The sequence below is a fragment of the Leptodactylus fuscus genome, chromosome 2 (assembly GCF_031893055.1).
Source record: "Leptodactylus fuscus isolate aLepFus1 chromosome 2, aLepFus1.hap2, whole genome shotgun sequence".
NCBI lineage: Eukaryota > Metazoa > Chordata > Amphibia > Anura > Leptodactylidae > Leptodactylus > Leptodactylus fuscus.
In genome coordinates this window covers 284,456,366-284,479,037 of record NC_134266.1, presented here as the reverse complement: position 1 = coordinate 284,479,037, position 22,672 = coordinate 284,456,366, and the positions used below count along the sequence as shown (strand labels likewise).

The 22,672-nt window shown below is 47.0% G+C and overlaps 1 protein-coding gene and 1 long non-coding RNA gene across 2 annotated transcripts; both read right to left on the bottom strand.

The window, feature by feature from the left end:
- Positions 1 to 5,953: 5,953 nt before the first annotated feature.
- LOC142194238 (ecto-ADP-ribosyltransferase 5-like) lies at positions 5,954 to 7,491 on the bottom strand. The gene is made up of 2 exons (XM_075263253.1): positions 7,441 to 7,491; positions 5,954 to 6,745 (listed from the first exon to the last, which is right to left on the bottom strand). The coding sequence occupies exons 1-2, from the start codon at positions 7,489 to 7,491 to the stop codon at positions 5,954 to 5,956; spliced, it is 843 nt and encodes a 280-aa protein (XP_075119354.1).
- Positions 7,492 to 17,254: 9,763 nt separating this feature from the next.
- LOC142196140 (uncharacterized) lies at positions 17,255 to 22,331 on the bottom strand. Its single transcript, XR_012715131.1, has 3 exons — positions 22,266 to 22,331; positions 17,773 to 17,833; positions 17,255 to 17,275 (listed from the first exon to the last, which is right to left on the bottom strand). It is a non-coding gene; the product is annotated as an uncharacterized LOC142196140 (long non-coding RNA).
- Positions 22,332 to 22,672: the final 341 nt, after the last annotated feature.

The following is a 22,672-nucleotide window of genomic DNA, read 5'->3' as shown; positions in this document are numbered from 1 at the left end:
CACACGACGCTTTAGACAGCGTTTCGGGGAATACCTCTTTGTCAAGTGTATAACCAATACAGACGAGTAATGATGAAAACCCTAACCCTACAACTTGAATCATGGGTTTTCATCATTACTCGTCTGTATTGGTTATACACTTGACAAAGAGGTATTCCCCGAAACGCTGTCTAAAGCGTCGTGTGTAAGAAGTCTTAATAAAATGCGTGCTTATTCAACACCTACAGAGTAGCGCAGTGTTCTTTCCCATCCTCTGGTCTTTCTTCACATCTAGTGGACACATTGACTATCACCACTAGGTGGCAGTATAGAATCAGTGTTTTGTTCTGTAGCCACACTGTAATCCTGGCTACTATGCAGCATTGCCTGGACTATAAGACTCTCTGGGGAACATTTATTAACCCCATCCTGTCACAGACATTTTTCGACTTTCGTTTTCGATTTTTGACTCCCCTCTTTCTAAACCCCATAACTTTTTTTTATTTCTCCGCTCCTAGAGCCATATGAGGTCTTAATGTTTGTGGGACACATTTTTCTTCCTGATGCCGCCATTAATTATTCTGTACAATGTACTGGGAAGCTGGAAAAAAATTCAGAATGGGGTAAATTTGAAGAAAAAATGCATTTCTGCGACTTTCTTATGAGCTTCGTTTTTATGGCATTCACTGCACAGCCAATATGACCTGTCCCCTGTATTCTGTGTTTCGGTACAGAGATATCAAATTTATATGGTTTTATTTACATTTTAACCCCTTGACAAAAATTCAAAACTGTGACAATTTTTTTTTTTTCTAAAATTCGCCATATTCTGACGGCCGTAACTTTTTTATACGTGCGTGTACGGGGATGTATAGGGCGGCTTTTTTTGCGGGACCGGGTGTACTTTTTAGTTCTACCATTTTCGGGAATTGCTTTTGCTTTGATCACTTTTTATTCAAATTTTTATCAGAATCAAAACAGTGAATAAACGGCGGTTTGGCACTTTTGACTATTTTTCCCACTACAGCGTTTACCGAACAGGAAAAATATTTGTATAGATTTGTAGAGCGGGTGATTTTGGACACGGGGAGACCTAACATGTAGGTGTAACACAGTATTTAACTACTTTCATATGTGTTCTAGGGAAAGGGGGGGGGGATTTGAATTTCTAATACTTTATTTATTTTTTTATATATATATTTTTATTACTTTTATTTTATTTTTTGTTTTGCATTTATTAGACCCCCTAGGGGTGTTGAACCTCAGGGGGTTTGATCACTAATGCAATGCAAAAATCTGGCATCTCTATTGTAAGTTACATAGAGTAGCTTGTAATAGAAAGTATAGATTGACTGGCTGGAGAACCTTCACAAGGCTCCCGGCTGTTATAGAAACCGGACACAGGCCCCGAAGCTTGCTACAGTTGCCTGCGATCACTGAGCAGCCATATTGGCCGCCCAGCTCCCGCCATAGTTAAACACCCAGCATCCGCCATACTAGTCTAAAAGAAGATGCACCTGAAAAATAAAAAATCGGCCAAAAAATAGACAGATGATAACCCCCCTCCCCCCATACCTGCTGCAGACACAACACACACTTTATGGTGGCCCCTATAAACCACAGTTAGGCGCTCGCTGGAATGATCGGCTTTTTTGCTCTAACATATATATTTCTTCTGCACTTGTGATTTATGTTTTTTTTTTATGTTTAATTTGCAAATTAGAAGCTAAAGAATCAGTCTCATATTTGGGTGTAGATTAGAGGTGTCATGGGGCTCATCTGCTCCATCATCTTCTGTACTAGTGACCTCAGTACTGCCGGGAAATGACAAAACTCATGGACAGTCCAACGAAGAAGAGCCAAGACCAAGATCCAGAATAGAGAACTGTCCCTGGAAGAACCACAGAGAGAGATGATTGTAAGGTATATAGATATACAAAGAGTCATATATAATCAGTATATATAGATGTATAGGAGACTGTCCTATCTATGGGTTATAGAGGTTTATAGATTGGTATGTAGAGTTAGGGGTCATTCACACGGAGTAACGCCGGGCGTGTATCACAGCCGTACATGCCGGCATTACGGCAGACTGCCGAACACTTCCCATTCACTTCAATGGGAGCGCTCCTAAACGTCACTGTTACGAGCGCTCCCATTGAAGTGAATGGGAAGTGTTCGGCAGTCTGCCGTAATGCTGGCGTGTACGGCTGTGATACATGCCCGGCGTTACTCCGTGTGAATGCCCCCTTACAGATTAAGATTCATCAGTATTTTATCTTTCTCATGTATTAATCTCTTTGCTTATTGTGGGTTTAGTGTGTGATCCTATTAGTGATTGATAAGACTTAGTAAGTTTTCATGGTTAAAGGGATATCGTCACTCCTTAGGGAGAGACCACCATATAGGTGTGTGGAGACTTATTAAGCCTTTAGTGCTCCACTGTGCAAGGGATCATGGGAAGAATATGCAAATCTATCTTCCATGATGTAATTAGGAAAACAGTTGCTGCCTCTGTGTTGCAAACCAATAGAGGGCGCTCACTGGAATGTGCAAGCCTGTCTTCCCTGATGTAATTATGGGAAGAGTATGCAAATCTGTCTCCCAAGATGTAAACAGGGAGACAGTGCCTCTGTTATGCTGCCCTCTATAGCAAGCACCCTGAACAACATGCCCGACTTCCCAGAAGCCTTCACTGCATGATGCGAGGTTATAACCAAATCAATTTCTCAGCTACAGACGGCGCCGTTTCTGTCTCTTTGGACTTCATCAGCGCAGCCTAGAGAGAATTGATTTGGTTTAAGTGAGAGGCTGAGAGACCAGATTTGGGAGACAGATTTGCATATTCTTCCCATGTTCCTTTGCAGTAGAGCGACTATGGCTGTATAAGTCTCCACACACCTGAGAAGGTGGTCTCTCCCTAAGGATAGGCGTTATCCCCACAATCTGATGTAAATAGGAAGACAGAATCTCAGCTCCCTTTAGCATCATGCTCAACCTTCCAAGAGGCCTTTGTTTTGCAATGATGCTGGGATTATTACCAGGTATAGTCTCTCAATCGAGGACAGCTGTTTCAATCTGGTTGGATCTCATCAGCCCGATGTAGAGAGGACTATAACCTGGTAGAGGTGAGAGGCTTAGGCAGGGTTAAGGGGATATTGTCACTCCTTAGGGAGAGACCACCATATAGGTGTGTGGAGACTTATTAAGCCTTTAGCACTCCACTTTGCAAGGGACCATGGGAAGAATATGCAAATCTGTCTTCCATGATGGCCTTTATTGGGCCATATCACTGAAATTCTGTCTTCCTAATTACATCATGGAAGACAGATTTGCATATTCTTCCCATAAGTTTTCATGGACAGTCATACATTGCAGTCTGTCAGTCACCTATTAGCCCCGCCCACTGGACTCCTGAGCATCGTATGATCTGAGATATAATTGAATCAATGACACATTTGTATTGAGTCTTTCATATAAATCTCTATAGATGAATATATAGTATCCCAGGTACACTGAGTAACACAAATGCTCCTTTACTATGTGACGGTTATATTTCACTTACCTGAGCGGCACGCGGGCACTTTTCTTTTCTTTTCTATATTAATAGAAATAATTTAGTAAATTTTAACATATATATATATATATATATGTATATGGAATTGAAATTTGCTGTACAAGTATAGTGAGCATAGATAACAATACTTAGATTATTCTTATTCACACATCAACCCTGGACTCCGATTATTATACTATTATATATTCCGCAAATGAATAGGAGGTTCGCCCATCCTTAATCTAGAGGTGCTGAAGAAATAGGAAGTTATCTATTGCAAACTCCTTACACGTCTGTTAGGGTCCATTCACACAGAGTAAACGCGCGCTCATTTTGGCAGAATACACGTGTAAAAATAAGACTCCCATTGACTTCAATGACATTTTTTACACATTTCTTAATAACCAGTTTGCAGTTTGAGCTCCATGGTGGACGCACCCCGGGGAGAGGAGAGTCGTACGGAGTCACTCATAGATCATTTCTAATAAAATGCAACTTATTGAAAGTGAAAATTGAGTGAAAATTATTTGATAGATCTTCAATAGAGATGAGCGAGCAGTAAAATATTCGATGTTCGTTATTCGTTTTGAATAGCAGCTCAATATTGGACTATTGGACCGAATATGGAACCCCATTATAGTCTATGGGAGAAAATGCTTCGTTTCAGGGGATCCCACCATTCACCTCAGGAGAGTCACCAAGTCCACTATGACACCTCAGCAAATGATACCAACACCTCTGCAATGTAACTGGGACAGCAGGGGGAGCATGTCTGGGGGCATCTAACACACCAAAGTCCCTGTACTATGCCACTAATAATGCGCGAGCTGACTTTTTCCCATAGGAATGCATTGATCAGCGTTGATTGGCCGAATGCCATACAGAGTACAGCATTCGGCCAATCAACGCGGGTTCTGCCGGAGGCTCGTCTGTGAGCAGGCGGAGTCTAAGATCGGTCCACAGCAGTCTCCATTGTGGTCTGATCTCAGGTATAGCAGAGTTGGCACAGCTCTGCTACACCTGAGATGCAGCAGAGCTGGCCATGCGCTGAGCTCTGCTACACCTGAGATGCAACAGCGCTGTGTTAACTCTGCTACATCTGAGATTGGACCACAATGGAGACTGCTGTGGACTGATCTTAGACTCCGCCTCCTCCAGCAGAACCAGCCTTGATTGGCCAAATGTTGTACTCTATATGGCCAAGCAACGCTGGTCAATGCATTCCTATGGGAAAAAGTCATCTCCGGCATATCACAAGCTGACAGGGATCCCGACCAGATAGAGCCCCAAAGAGCTGAGTGAGTGACATTCCCCCCTAAATAAAGGTAATCCCTAGCTAACCTGCCTGTACATCTGTCCCTGTCTCACAGTCACATAGGTCACAGTCTCATATGATCTGGATCTGAAATCCACTATTCGTCTAAATTGGAGGTCACCTGATTTCGGCAGACAATTACTTTTTCCGATTTTTTTTCGATGCCTCCATTGTTGTAGTTCCTGTCCCACCTCCCCTGCACAGTTATTGGTGCAAAAAACGCGCCAGGGAAGGTGGGAGGGGACACAAATTTTTACTGCGTTTGCCTCGTGGTATTCGATTGGAATCGAATATCTCGAGTAGCCTGATATTCGATCGAATACCAATTCGATCGAACGCCGTTCGCTCATCTCTAATTTTCAACACTTATAAAAAGATCCAAAAAGATTCCATCATTGAGAATGTAACGTCTCTGCCTGCTCAGGTCTCTGCGCCACCCTCCGGTCGCACTCTGATGTGCACGAGGAGAGTTCAGTTTGAGTCCTTGCTTAGTGTTTTTCTTTGCACTATGTGAACACTGTTCTATCTATCTCAGTAATTGAATTTCCGCCACACCCATCTCCTGCACCTTGTTCCCTATGTCCATCAAATAGTTAATTCCAGCATTGCCTGTGTGATTGACAGACTGTCCTCCAATCAAGCCTAGGGAGGGTCTTGGGCTTCCTATATACTGGAGATCAGCCCTCATAGAAGTGCTGGCTATTGTGACTTTGTCCCTGTTCTTCTGCTACTTCTGCTACTAGCTCCTCTTCTGCTACTATTGTGTTGCTGACCTCTGACCCTTGGCTTCCATTGTGACTATTCTCTTGGATTTTGATTCTGTACTGCGTCGCCGGACTGTTACTGAACCTTTGGCTAGCTGACCTCCCTTTTGTGTTGTTTGTTGTCACCTATACAGGAAAGGCTTTGTCAACCAGTTCTCCTTTGCCGCCTAGGGCAGTGAGGCAAGCAAGTAGGGGCAGTGATGGGTTCAGCTTAGGGCTCACTGTCTATTGTGCCCCTCCTTCCAGGGTTTTCTAGCTGCTACTGAGGAATTGCTCCTCTAGCAATTCCCTTACAGACCACCATTGATCTCTAGAAGATGTTCTGATGTTCTCCTCTCATTACCCTATAACACATCTGAAGAACCTTTTGACTGAATTTCTCCTTAATATCAAATCATAGAAGTTTAAATCCACCTGTAACCTCATGAAGATGACATCACACTCACCTCCAAAGTACGCACAGTTGAAGTAGCTGCACAGCCGGCCCGTACTCTGCACAGTGTAATGGTTTCTAGTCTCATCTAGGACTCTGAATTCTTCTGAAATTGGTATTAAGACTTCTTGTTCTTCAAAATCTGATAAATCTGCAATATCTACCCCAAAGCAGGTGGAGATAGTGTAGAAAGTTGTGGTTCCAAATTTTTCAGCTGTTTTTCTACTTAGCGATGAAGATGCAAACTGCCCGAATCGGAACTCTGGAGACACTTTGTAACTGAGTCTGCTGCCCCTGTAGGTGGTGAAGTTTTTGGCGCAGCCTTTCCTCAGCTCCTGTAACGCTCGGGTCAGGTAGAAGTGAAGAGCTTTAAAGTGGAAATTAGTCATATAAGAATCTCGAGACTTTCCAGCGATGGAGATGTTATTATTCAGCTGCTTGTAGATGGGGTACGGAACTTCCATTGTGTATAAAACCACCGCCACCCCGTACTCATCCTTAAAGGAACTAGGGAGATTTTTATTTTTCCTGTTCCAGCTTTTAGTTGCTGCTTCCCACATTGCATTAAACTGAGGGTATTTTCTTTCTTCTGCCAGAATTTTGTTCTTTACTTCGTTTTCCATCTTTTTTTCACATCCAATATATTGATCATCAAAAGCATCGGGCATCATGTTCATATCCAGAACCTGACAACACATCTGGAAGAGAGGATGAGATGTAAGATCTGTGTTTTTGACTTTGATGAGGAGTCACCAAACGACTTAGTACACCCAGTGTAAAGATGACTGAGTTCCACTTTATGAAGAGATTGGTGCAAATTTTAATTATTGAGTTTATTTCTCCTCAAAACCATTGTCAGCCAATATCATCTCCTCTTTTGCAGTGATGACATTGCCTATTATAAAGATTGCAACCAAAATACTGGTCACAGATACCCCCAAAGCAGGAAGAGTTGTAGAGCCGGGGGTCAGTGGCTGCTTTACAGTTGCTCATCCAGGATTGGATTGGCCATCTAGAAATTCTGGCAAATCTATTCCATTATTAATGAATCATCCTATTAGCAATAGCCTTTACCAAGAGCTACAAAATAACCTCCAAATCAGATCTTTTGGTCTTGTACTGGACATTTGGAGCCCAATATTGTGTCTGGAACCCATAGAGGGCCATTTGCTACTCTGTTGTTCCAGCCTATCCTGTTGACATTGTTTTACATTGGGTCACTAGACTGAACAGAGGTGTCTTGCTTAAGGTTTATAGAATAGAACAGCCTGACACCCAAGGCATGGACCCCTGGCTGGTTAGATTACTATTATTCTTGGAGCCCCCTCCCTATATACTGTACACTCAGCCATGTTGAATCTTGGCTAATCTCTTACATACGGTGAATAGTTACCTGTGTTGTGGAGAGAAGGACAATGCACAAAGCTCCCAAGTGTTTCATCATCTTCACCAGTCGACCTGTGAAGAGATTTAGGAAAGTTACAAGGAGTCCGTACGTCTATCACAGGGATGTGACAAAGTATGTGTACGAGAAGAGGAAACTCTACATCCTACTGAGAGAAGAGGAGTCTACTGTGGAGATCACTGCCCAATACGTGTCCAGCTGCCACCAAATCTGGGAAGATGACACCCCAAAGACTATTAAACTCCCCACCCACCACCCAAAGACCTTTAAACTCCATCACCCACTCATTATCCACCCTACGCCCACCCATACCCACACGAACCAAACAAGAACAACAAGACCCCAAGGACACACATGCCCCCAAACTACACAAACCACGCCCACTCCCACCCTCTTCCCTCACCCCAAACCATTCTTTGCTTTGGCAATACCCATTTGTATCTGTAATGTCCCGGTACTGCTCATCCCATTCCCTTTAATAGTCCTTGCAGACCGAGATGGTATGGACATTTGCATATAAGGTAAAGAGATTCCTCCCCCTTCATTCCTTCTCCTATTTTACCAGAGCCAGCACACAGGGGGTCTATTAATGCGCCATCTTGTGGATGTTTTTGTGAACTACACCTGCCTATATTTTGCCATTGTAATTTGAGTTGCCAATGTGAAGGTGTGTCCATTATAATCAGGTGACCTTCAGGACCAATGACTCCCTTGACCCTCCCTGGTCCCTCCCTTGACTGGCCTGGAGGAGGAGGAGTTACAGCCTCCTCTAGGGGGGTTGGGGACCTTTTGCCTGCGTCTTTTTTTTGTGTGGAGCCATCAAACACATGGGAAGCTGAAAATGGCAACCAAGTCTCAGGGCACTCCAAACAGAGATGGCTTTTCCTCTGTACTCAAAATTCTCCTCAGAGAGAAACTCCAAGCCTACAAGCACTAAAGTTGACGGACCTGTGTTATCCATACATCTGGGACCTCACACGTATCTCTCTATTCAAGTAAGTCTTTGGGACAAATCTATATTTAAGAAGCCCATAGCTAGTCTGGCAGAATTTGGGGGTCCCCCACTCCTGATAATTGTATTTGCTCTTCTACATACGTGTACCCAGTTTGTTGAGGACTAACCCCCTGGATACAGGCCGTCTTTACAAGTATATACAAGTTTAACTACCCAAGCAACTACTAATTAAACTATCCAAAGCATTCCTGCTCCAAGCTCCATCACCTGCTCAATTGGACACTACCTACAAAGATCGCTGTATTGTATGTGAAGAATTTCTCCATATGTACATTTGTATTACCTTGTCCTGCTAGTAAAAGAGCAACGGCTACCCCTGAGACCTGGTTGTCTGTTGTCATTGTCAGATATCACGTGGGGGTGGGTAGTCGGGAACATCAAAAAGGAGATTTTGTGCACATTTGGGACCCAGGGACCCCCTGAAAGCCGGCCACATCTGATATATTACCCGTGATACCAGCCCTGGCCCTCCTGTGTGTTAAATATCTTGTATCTATTTGCCCCCTGATCTGTGTCCCTCTCACTGCCAATGACTTATGGGATACGAATAGAGATGAGCAAACAGTTAAATATTCGATATTCTTTTCGAATAGCCCCTTAATATTCGACTATTCAAATGAATATTGAACCTCATTATAGTCTATGGGGAAAAAAGCTTTGTTTCAGGGGAAGCCACTCTTCGACTCAGGAGAGTCACCAAGTCCACTACGACACCTCAACAAATGATAAATACCCAAAAAATACTCCTACACACTCAATTAATACTAAAATATTAAATACTTATTAAAAGCATAAACAAAATAACAATACAATAGTCACAATGAGATATTGGGGGATACAATACTCCATTAGTACTGGAGACCAGTTATAGTGTGAGGTGGTAGGGTAACACAATGTTCAGGCATAAAGAAAGATCAGTACATGGGGTTAATATAATTAAATACTTCAGAGCCACACCTAATGGAGACATACATTCTCCCAGGGAGTAAGCATTACTACCCTGACGAAGCCTGCGGTGAGGCGGGCGAAACGCGCGTCGGGCGCTTTGTGTGATTAGGTAGGTGTGGGTAGCAGTCTATGGCATTCTTTATTTATTTTTAGTATGATGGGTGTTTCTTACTCTGGATATGTAATGCTTACTCCCTGGGAGAATGTATGTCTCCATTAGGTGTGGCTCTGAAGTATTTAATTATATTAACCCCATGTACTGATCTTTCTTTATGCCTGAACATTGTGTTACCCTACCACCTCACACTATAACTGGTCTCCAGTACTAATGGAGTATTGTATCCCCCAATATCTCATTGTGACTATTGTATTGTTATTTTGTTTATGCTTTTAATAACTATTTAATAAAATTTTATATTTTAGTATTAATTGAGTGTGTAGGAGTATTTTTTGGGTATTTTTCAGTTTTTCTATACACATGCTAGTATAATTACCTTTGTTGGTGTGCTCAACAAATGATGCCAACACCCTGGAATGCAACTGGGACAGCAGGGGAGCATGTCTGGGGGCATCTAACAAGCCCAAGTCACTGGATTACATCGGGATCCCTGTCAGCTTGTGATATGTGCAAGCTGACTTTTTCCCATAGGAATACATTGACCAGTGTTGATTGGCCGAATGCCATACAGAGTACAGCTTTCGGCCAACCAACGCTGGTTCTGCCGGAGGCTCGTCTGTGAGGAGGCGGATTCTAAGATCGGTCCACAACAGTCTCCATTGTGGTCTGATCTCAGGTATAGCAGAGTTGACACAGCTCTGCTACATCTGAGATGCAGCAGAGCTGGCCATGCGCTGAACTCTGCTACACCTGAGATGTAGCAGAGCTGACTGTGCGCTGAACCCTGCTGCAGCTCAGATGTAGCAGAGCTGACTGTGCACTGAACCCTGCTATATCTAAGATGCAGCAGAGCTGACTGTGCACTGAACCCTGCTATATCTGAGATGCAGCAGAGCTGACTGTGCACTGAACCCTGCTATATCTGAGATGTAGCAGAGCTGACTGTGCGCTGAACCCTGCTGCAGCTCAGATGTAGCAGAGCTGACTGTGCACTGAACCCTGCTATATCTAAGATGCAGCAGAGCTGACTGTGCACTGAACCCTGCTATATCTGAGATGCAGCAGAGCTGACTGTGCACTGAACCCTGCTATATCTGAGATGCAGCAGAGCTGACTGTGCACTGAACCCTGCTATATCTGAGATGCAGCAGAGCTGACTGTGCGCTGAAGCCTGCTGCATCACAGATGTAGCAGGGATCAGCACAGTCAGCTCTGCTGCATCTCAGATATGGCAGGGTTCAGCGCACAGTCAGCTCTGCTGCATCTCAGATGTAGCAGAGCTGTGTCAACTCTGCTACATCTGAGATTGGACCACAATGGAGACTGATGTGGACCGATCTTAGACTCCGCCTCCTTCGGCAGAACCAGCATTGATTGGTCGAATGCTGTACATTGTATGGCATTCGGCCAATCAACACTGGCCTATGTATTCCTATGGGAAAAAGTCAGCTCCGGCATATAACAAGCTGACAGGGATCCCGACCAGATAGAGACCCAAAAAGTTGGGTGAGTGACATTCCCCCCTAAATAAAGGTAATCCCAAGCTAACCCTGCCTGTACATCTGTCCCTGTCTCACAGTCACATAGTTCACAGTCTCATATGATCCGGATCTGAAATCCACCATTCATATAAAGTGGAGGTCACCTGATTTTGTCAGCCAATTACTTTTTCCGATTTTTTTTTTATGCCTCCATTGTTGTAGTTCCTGTCCCACCTCCCCTGCGCAGTTATTGGTGCAAAAAAAGCGCCAGGGAAGGGGGGAGGGGATACGAATTTTTAGTGTGTTTGCCTCGTGGTGTTCGATTGGAATCGAATATCTCGAGCAGCCTGATATTCGATCGAATATCAATTTGATCGAACGCCGTTCATTCTTCTCTAGATACGAATGCTGTGACTGGAGTACTGTATTAGGGTCACAGATCAGAACCCAGATTTTTAGGTTCACATCAGGTCAAGGCTCTTGGTGTAACATTCAGAAGGCAGCACTTGGTTAACCCTTTAGTTTCAGGGATATTTCATTTCTGATATAAACAAAAGTAGGTCAGGCAATGACTAGTAAGTAGTAAGGGGGGAAGCCTGGAGAAAGAGCCAGGGAGAGGCTTTTTTTTAAACTGTGATTTTTATTTTCTACATACAAACAAAAAGCATAAAACAGTAATAAAAACCTAGACAGAGAACCGAGAACACATAAAGAGAACAAAAAGGAGAAGAAGAGGAAAGAAGGCACAAAGGGGTAAGAGTTAGAGACTAGGAAGAATACAACATGTATCACAAGGATTCCAGTGGGACTGGAAGGCATCCATAGAATTGGTATCTGTATCTGTTAGGAATTCTAGGCTGTGTACTGTATGTCTGAGGCGACCACAAGGGCTGGGCCAGTAGGAGGATGCACATTTTTCCAATGAAGGGCTATAAATAATTTAGCAGCAGGGCTTGGAGATCTTTATGCCAAGGAGTAAGTTAGACAAATAAATAGAAGGATCAAGCGGGACATCCTGGAGAAAGAGCTCATCACTTAGTGCTTTAACCTCTGCTCAAAAAGGCCAAATCAAAGTGCAACTCCAGAGAATCTGAAACAACATACCATCCTCAGATCCTAGGGATAGGGGGATTGAGAGGGGGGAATAAGATAGGGGTATGGTATCAAAACATAAGTAATGTATACAGAGTACTCCTGAAAGTCTTGTATGTCAAGGACTTGGCCGCTTGGGACCTTGTGATCTACCACTGCGCTGGGGAAATATAAAAGTGTCTTCAACGTTTGTACCCTCCACTGGGTTGTTCATGGGTGTCCATAATGGCACAAAATATTGTGTGCAGGGCCCGATATGAGAAATAATACTGTGTGCAGGGGCCACTATGGGACATAATACTGTGTGCAGGGGCCACTATGGGGGATAATACTGTGTGCAGGGGCCACTATGGGGGATAATACTGTGTGCAGGGGCCACTATGGGGTATAATACTGTGTGCAGGGGCCGCTATGGGACATAATACTGTGTGCAGGGGCCACTATGGGACATAATACTGTGTGCAGGGGCCGCTATGGGGGATAATACTGTGTGCAGGGGCCACTATGGGACATAATACTGTGTGCAGGGGCCACTATGGGACATAATACTGTGTGCAGGGGCCACTATGGGACATAATACTGTGTGCAGGGGTCACTATGGGACATAATACTGTGTGCAGGGGGCACTATGGGGGACATAATACTGTGTGCAGGGGCCACTATGGGACATAATACTGTGTGCAGGGGCCACTATGGGACATAATACTGTGTGCAGGGGCCACTAAGGGACATAATACTGTGTGTAGGGGCCACTATGGGGGATAATACTGTGTGTAGGGGGCACTATGGGGGATAATACTGTGTGCAGGGGACACTATGGGGGATAATACTGTGTGCAGGGGCCACTATGGGGTATAATACTGTGTGCAGGGGCCACTATGGGACATAATACTATGTGCAGGGGCCACTAAGGGACATAATAATGTGTGCAGGGGCCGCTATGGGACATAATACTGTGTGCAGGGGCCACTTTGGGACATAATACTGTGTGCAGGAGCCACTATGGGACATAATACTGTGTGCAGGGGTCACTATGGGACATAATACTGAGTGCAGGGACCACTATGGGACATAATACTGTGTGCAGGGGCCACTAAGGGACATAATACTGTGTGCAGGGGCCACTATGGGACATAATACTGTGTGCAGGGGCCACTATGGGACAAAATACTGTGTGCAGGGGCCTCTATGGGGGATAATACTGTGTGCAGGGGCCACTATGGGGGATAATACTGTGTGCAGGGGCCACTATGGGGGATAATACTGTGTGCAGGGGTCACTATGGGGGATAATACTGTGTGCAGGGGTCACTATGGGACATAATACTGTGTGCAGGGGTCACTATGGGACATAATACTGTGTGCAGGGGCCTCTATGGGGGATAATACTGTGTGCAGGGGCCACTATGGGATATAATACTGTGTGCAGGGGCCACTATGGGACATAATACTGTGTGCAGGGGCCACTATGGGGAATAATACTGCGTGCAGGGGCCACTATGGGACATAATACTGTGTGCAGGGGCCACTATGGGACATAATACTGTGTGCAGGGGCCACTATGGGACATAATACTGTGTGCAGGGGCCACTATGGGACATAATACTGTGTGCAGGGGCCACTATGGGACATAATACTGTGTGCAGGGGCCACTATGGGACATAATACTGTGTGCAGGGGCCACTATGGGACATAATACTGTGTGCAGGGGCCACTATGGGACATAATACTGTGTGCAGGGGTCACTATGGGACATAATACTGTGTGCAGGGGCCACTATGGGACAAAATACTGTGTGCAGGGGTCACTATGGGACATAATACTGTGTGAAGGGGCCTCTATGGGGGATAATACTGTGTGCAGGGGCCACTATGGGATATAATAATGTGTGCAGGGGCCTCTATGGGACATAATACTGTGTGCAGGGGCCACTATGGGACATAATACTGTGTGCAGGGGCCACTATGGGGAATAATACTGCGTGCAGGGGCCACTATGGGACATAATACTGTGTGCAGGGGCCACTATGGGACATAATACTGTGTGCAGGGGTCACTATGGGACATAAAACTGTGTGAAGGGGCCACTATGGGGAATAATACTGCGTGCAGGGGCCACTATGGGACATAATACTGTGTGCAGGGGCCACTATGGGACATAATACTGTGTGCAGGGGCCACTATGGGACATAATACTGTGTGCAGGGGCCACTATGGGACATAATACTGTGTGCAGGGGCCACTAAGGGACAAAATACTGTGTGCAGGGGCCGCTATGGGACATAATACTGTGTGCAGGGGTCGCTATGGGACATAATACTGTGTGCAGGGGCCACTATGGGGGATAATACTGTGTGCAGGGGCCACCATGGGACATAATACTGTGTGCAGGGGCCACTATGGGACATAATACTGTGTGCAGGGGCCACTAAGGGACAAAATACTGTGTGCAGGGGTCGCTATGGGACATAATACTGTGTGCAGGGGCCACTATGGGACATAATACTGTGTGCAGGGGTCACTATGGGACATAATACTGTGTGCAGGGGCCACTATGGGACATAATACTGTGTGCAGGGGCCGCTATGGGACATAATACTGTGTGCAGGGGCCACTATGGGACATAACACTGTGTGCAGGGGCCACTATGGGGAATAATACTGTGTGCAGGGGCCACTATGGGACATAATACTGTGTGCAGGGTCCACTATGGGACATAATACTGTGTGCAGGGGTCGCTATGGGACATAATACTGTGTGCAGGAGCCACTATGGGACATAATACTGTGTGCAGGGGCCACTATGGGACATAATACTGTGTGCAGGGGTCGCTATGGGACATAATACTGTGTGCAGGAGCCACTATGGGACATAATACTGTGTGCAGGGGCCACTATGGGGAATAATACTGTGTGCAGGAGCCACTATGGGACATAATACTGTGTGCAGGGGTCGCTATGGGACATAATACTGTGTGCAGGGGCCGCTATGGGACATAATACTGTGTGCAGGGGCCACTATAGGACATAATACTGTGTGCAGGGGTCGCTATGGGACATAATACTGTGTGCAGGGGCCGCTATGGGACATAATACTGTGTGCAGGAGCCACTATGGGACATAATACTGTGTGCAGGAGCCACTATGGGACATAATACTGTGTGCAGGGGCCACTATGGGACATAATACTGTGTGCAGGAGCCACTATGGGACATAATACTGTGTGCAGGAGCCACTATGGGACATAATACTGTGTGCAGGGGCCACTATGGGACATAATACTGTGTGCAGGAGCCACTATGGGACATAATACTGTGTGCAGGGGCCACTATGGGACATAATACTGTGTGCAGGAGCCACTATGGGACATAATACTGTGTGCAGGAGCCACTATGGGACATAATACTGTGTGCAGGGGCCACTATGGGACATAATACTGTGTGCAGGGGCCACTATGGGGTATAATACTGTGTGCAGGGGCCACTATGGGGGATAATACTGTGTGCAGGGGCCACTATGGGACATAATACTGTGTGCAGGGGTCACTATGGGACATAATACTGTGTGTAGGGGCCACTATGGGACATAATACTGTGTGCAGGGGTCACTATGGGACATAATACTGTGTGCAGGGGTCACTATGGGGAATAATACTGTGTGCAGGGGTCACTATGGGACATAATACTGTGTGCAGGGGCCACTATGGGACATAATACTGTGTGCAGGGACCACTATGGGACATAATACTGTGTGCAGGGACCACTATGGGACATAATATTGTGTGCAGGGGTCACTATGGGGCATAATACTGTGTGCAGGGGCCACTATGGGACATAATACTGTGTGCAGGGGCCACTATGGGACATAATACTGTGTTCAGGGGCCGCTATGGGACATAATACTGTGTGCAGGGGCCACTATGGGGGATAATACTGTGTGCAGGGGCCACTATGGGACATAATACTGTGTGCAGGGGCCACTATGGGACATAATACTGCGTGCAGGGGCCACTATGGGACATAATACTGTGTGCAGGGGCCACTAAGGGACATAATACTGTGTGTAGGGGCCGCTATGGGACATAATACTGTGTGCAGGGGTCACTAAGGGATATAATACTGTGTGCAGGGGACGCTATGGGACATAATACTGTGTGCAGGGGCTACTATGGGACATAAAACTGTGTGCAGGGGCCACTAAGGGACATAATACTGTGTGTAGGGGCCGCTATGGGACATAATACTGTGTGCAGGGGCCACTATGGGGGATAATACTGTGTGCAGGGGCCACTATGGGGTATAATACTGTGTGCAGGGGCCACCATGGGGCATAATACTGTGTGCAGGGGCCATTATGGGACATAATACTGTGTGCAGGGGCCACTATGGGACATAATACTGTGTGCAGGGGCCATTATGGGACATAATACTGTGTGCAGGGGCCACTAAGGGACATAATACTGTGAGCAGGGCCACTATGGGACATAATACTGTGTGCAGGGGGCCACTATGGGACATAATACTGTGTGCAGGGGCCACTATGGGACATAATACTGTGTGCAGGGGCCACTATGGGACATAATACTGTGTGCAGGGGCCACTATGGGACATAATACTGTGTGCAGGAGCCACTATGGGGGATAATACTGTGTGCAGGGGCCACTATGGGACATAATACTGTGTGCAGGGGCCACTATGGGAAATAATACTATGTGCAGGAGCCACTATGGGACATAATACTGTGTGCAGGGGCCACTATGGGACATAATACTGTGTGCAGGAGCCACTATGGGACATAATACTGTGTGCAGGAGCCACTATGGGACATAATACTGTGTGCAGGGGCCACTATGGGACATAATACTGTGTGCAGGGGCCACTATGGGGTATAATACTGTGTGCAGGGGCCACTATGGGGGATAATACTGTGTGCAGGGGCCACTATGGGACATAATACTGTGTGCAGGGGTCACTATGGGACATAATACTGTGTGCAGGGGCCACTATGGGACATAATACTGTGTGCAGGGGTCACTATGGGACATAATACTGTGTGCAGGGGTCACTATGGGGAATAATACTGTGTGCAGGGGTCACTATGGGACATAATACTGTGTGCAGGGGCCACTATGGGACATAATACTGTGTGCAGGGACCACTATGGGACATAATACTGTGTGCAGGGACCACTATAGGACATAATACTGTGTGCAGGGACCACTATGGGACATAATATTGTGTGCAGGGGTCACTATGGGGCATAATACTGTGTGCAGGGGCCACTATGGGACATAATACTGTGTGCAGGGGCCACTATGGGACATAATACTGTGTTCAGGGGCCGCTATGGGACATAATACTGTGTGCAGGGGCCACTATGGGGGATAATACTGTGTGCAGGGGCCACTATGGGACATAATACTGTGTGCAGGGGCCACTATGGGACATAATACTGCGTGCAGGGGCCACTATGGGACATAATACTGTGTGCAGGGGCCACTAAGGGACATAATACTGTGTGTAGGGGCCGCTATGGGACATAATACTGTGTGCAGGGGTCACTAAGGGATATAATACTGTGTGCAGGGGACGCTATGGAACATAATACTGTGTGCAGGGGCTACTATGGGACATAAAACTGTGTGCAGGGGCCACTAAGGGACATAATACTGTGTGTAGGGGCCGCTATGGGACATAATACTGTGTGCAGGGGCCACTATGGGGGATAATACTGTGTGCAGGGGCCACTATGGGGTATAATACTGTGTGCAGGGGCCACCATGGGGCATAATACTGTGTGCAGGGGCCATTATGGGACATAATACTGTGTGCAGGGGCCACTATGGGACATAATACTGTGTGCAGGGGCCATTATGGGACATAATACTGTGTGCAGGGGCCACTAAGGGACATAATACTGTGAGCAGGGCCACTATGGGACATAATACTGTGTGCAGGGGCCACTATGGGACATAGTACTGTGTGCAGGGGCCACTATGGGACATAATACTGTGTGCAGGGGCCACTATGGGACATAATACTGTGTGCAGGGGCCACTATGGGACATAATACTGTGTGCAGGAGCCACTATGGGGGATAATACTGTGTGCAGGGGCCACTATGGGACATAATACTGTGTGCAGGGGCCACTATGGGAAATAATACTGTGTGCAGGGGTCACTATGGGACATAATACTGTGTGCAGGGACCACTATAGGGCATAATACTGTGTGCAGGGGCCACTATGGGACATAATACTGTGTGCAGGGGCCACTAAGGGACATAATACTGTGTGCAGGGGCCACTATGGGACATAATACTGTGTGCAGGGGCCACTAAGGGACATAATACTGTGTGCAGGGGACGCTATGGGACATAATACTGTGCGGAAGGGCCACTATGGGACATAATACTGTGTGCAGGGGCCACTAAGGGACATAATACTGTGTGTAGGGGCCGCTATGGGACATAATACTGTGTGCAGGGGCCACTATGGGGGATAATACTGTGTGCAGGGGTCACTATGGGGGATAATACTGTGTGCAGGGGCCACTATGGGGTATAATACTGTGTGCAGGGGCCACTATGGGACATAATACTGTGTGCAGGGGCCATTATGGGACATAATACTGTGTGCAGGGGCCACTATGGGACATAATACTGTGTGCAGGGGCCACTATGGGACATAATACTGTGTGCAGGGGCCACTATGGGACATAATACTGTGTGCAGGGGCCACTATGGGACATAATACTGTGTGCAGGGGCCACTATGGGACATAATACTGTGTGCAGGGGCCACTATGGGACATAATACTGTGTGCAGGGGCCACTATGGGACATAATACTGTGTGCAGGGGCCACTAAGGGACATAATACTGTGTGCAGGGGTCACTATGGGACATAATACTGTGTGCAGGAGCCACTATGGGGGATAATACTGTGTGCAGGGGCCACTATGGGACATAATACTGTGTGAAGGGGCCACTATGGGACATAATACTGTGTGCAGGGGTCACTATGGGACATAATACTGTGTGCAGGAGCCACTATGGGGCATAATACTGTGTGCAGGGGCCACTATGGGACATAATACTCTGTGCAGGGGCCTCTATGGGGGATAATACTGTGTGCAGGGGCCACTATGGGGGATAATACTGTGTGCAGAGGCCACTTTGGGATATAATACTGTGTGCAGGGGCCTCTATGTGGGATAATACTGTGTGCAGGGGCCACTATGGTGCATAATACTGTGTGCAGGGGTCACTATGGGGAATAATACTGCGTGCAGGGGCCACTATGGGACATAATACTGTGTGCAGGGGCCACTATGGGACATAATACTGTGTGCAGGGGCCACTATGGGACGTAATACTGTGTGCAGGGGTCACTATGGGACATAATACTGTGTGCAGGGGCCTCTATAGGGGATAATACTGTGTGCAGGGGCCACTATGGGATATAATACTGTGTGCAGGTGCCACTATGGGACATAATACTGTGTGCAGGGGCCACTATGGGGAATAATACTGCGTGCAGGGGCCACTATGGGACATAATACTGTGTGCAGGGGCCACTATGGGACATAATACTGTGTGCAGGGGCCACCATGGGACATAATACTGTGTGCAGGGGCCACTAAGGGACAAAATACTGTGTGCAGGGGCCGCTATGGGACATAATACTGTGTGCAGGGGCCACTATGGGACATAATGCTGTGTGCAGGGGCCGCTATGGGACATAATACTGTGTGCAGGAGCCACTATGGGACATAATACTGTGTGCAGGGGCCACTATGGGACATAATACTGTGTGCAGGGGCCACTATGGGGGATAATACTGTGTGCAGGGGTCACTATGGGACATAATACTGTGTGCAGGGACCACTATGGGACATAATACTGTGTGCAGTGGCCACTATGGGGACATAATACTGTGTGCAGGGGCCACTAAGGGACAAAATACTGTGTGCAGGGGCCACTATGGGACATAATACTGTGTGCAGGGGTCACTATGGGACATAATACTGTGTGCAGGGGCCACTATGGGACATAATACTGTGTGCAGGGGCCACTAAGGGACATAATACTGTGTGCAGGGGTCACTATGGGACATAATACTGTGTGCAGGAGCCACTATGGGGGATAATACTGTGTGCAGGGGCCACTATGGGACATAATACTGTGTGAAGGGGCCACTATGGGACATAATACTGTGTGCAGGGGTCACTATGGGACATAATACTGTGTGCAGGAGCCACTATGGGAGATAATACTGTGTGCAGGGGTCACTATGGGACATAATACTGAGTGCAGGGACCACTATGGGACATAATACTGTGTGCAGGGGCCACTAAGGGACATAATACTGTGTGCAGGGGCCACTATGGGACATAATACTGTGTGCAGGGGCCACTATGGGACATAATACTGTGTGCAGGGGCCACTATGGGACATAATACTCTGTGCAGGGGCCTCTATGGGGGATAATACTGTGTGCAGGGGCCACTATGGGGGATAATACTGTGTGCAGAGGCCACTATGGGATATAATACTGTGTGCAGGGGCCTCTATGTGGGATAATACTGTGTGCAGGGGCCACTATGGTGCATAATACTGTGTGCAGGGGTCACTATGGGGAATAATACTGCGTGCAGGGGCCACTATGGGACATAATACTGTGTGCAGGGGCCACTATGGGACATAATACTGTGTGCAGGGGCCACTATGGGACGTAATACTGTGTGCAGGGGTCACTATGGGACATAATACTGTGTGCAGGGGCCTCTATAGGGGATAATACTGTGTGCAGGGGCCACTATGGGATATAATACTGTGTGCAGGTGCCACTATGGGACATAATACTGTGTGCAGGGGCCACTATGGGGAATAATACTGCGTGCAGGGGCCACTATGGGACATAATACTGTGTGCAGGGGCCACTATGGGACATAATACTGTGTGCAGGGGCCACCATGGGACATAATACTGTGTGCAGGGGCCACTAAGGGACAAAATACTGTGTGCAGGGGCCGCTATGGGACATAATACTGTGTGCAGGGGCCACTATGGGACATAATGCTGTGTGCAGGGGCCGCTATGGGACATAATACTGTGTGCAGGAGCCACTATGGGACATAATACTGTGTGCAGGGGCCACTATGGGACATAATACTGTGTGCAGGGGCCACTATGGGGGATAATACTGTGTGCAGGGGTCACTATGGGACATAATACTGTGTGCAGGGACCACTATGGGACATAATACTGTGTGCAGTGGCCACTATGGGGACATAATACTGTGTGCAGGGGCCACTAAGGGACAAAATACTGTGTGCAGGGGTCACTATGGGACATAATACTGTATGCAGGGGTCACTATGGGACATAATACTGTATGCAGGGGTCACTATGGGACATAATACTGTGTGCAGGGGTCACTATGGGACATAATACTGTATGCAGGGGTCACTATGGGACATAATACTGTATGCATGGGTCACTATGGGACATAATACTGTGTGCAGGGGCCACTATGGGACATAATACTGCATGCAGGGGCCACTATGGGACATAATACTGTATGCAGGGGCCACTATGGGACATAATACTGAGTGCAGGGGCCACTATGGGACATAATACTGTGTGCAGGGGCCACTATGGGACATAATACTGTGTGCAGGGACCACTATGGGGGATAATACTGTGTGCAGGGGCCACTATGGGGAATGATACTGTGTGCAGGGCCACTATGGGACATAATACTGTGTGCAGGGGCCGCTATGGGTATAATACTGTGCAGGGGCCACTATGGGGCATAATACTGTGTGCAGGGGTCACTATGGGACATAATGCTGTGTGGAGGGGCCACTATGGGGATATAATACTGTGTGCAGGGGCCACTATGGGGTATAATACTGCGTGCAGGGGCCACTATGGGACATAATACTGTATGCAGGGGCCACTATGGGACATAATACTGAGTGCAGGGGCCACTATGGGACATAATACTGTGTGCAGGGGCCACTATGGGACAAAATACTGTGTGCAGGGGTCACTATGGGACATAATACTGTGTGCAGGGACCACTATGGGACATAATACTGTGTGCAGGGGCCACTATGGGACATAATACTGTGTGCAGGGGTCGCTATGGGACATAATACTGTGTGCAGAGGCCGCTATGGGACATAATACTGTGTGCAGGGGTCACTATGGGGCATAATACTGTGTGCAGGGGCCACTATGGGACAAAATACTGTGTGCAGTGGCCACTATGGGGATATAATACTGTGTGCAGGGGCCACTATGGGACAAAATACTGTGTGCAGGGGCCACTATGGGGGATAATACTGTGTGCAGGGGCCACTATGGGACATAATACTGTGTGCAGAGGCCGCTATGGGACATAATACTGTGTGCAGGGGTCACTATGGGGCATAATACTGTGTGCAGGGGCCACTATGGGACAAAATACTGTGTGCAGGGGCCACTATGGGGATATAATACTGTGTGCAGGGGCCACTATGGGACAAAATACTGTGTGCAGGGGTCACTATGGGGATAATACTGT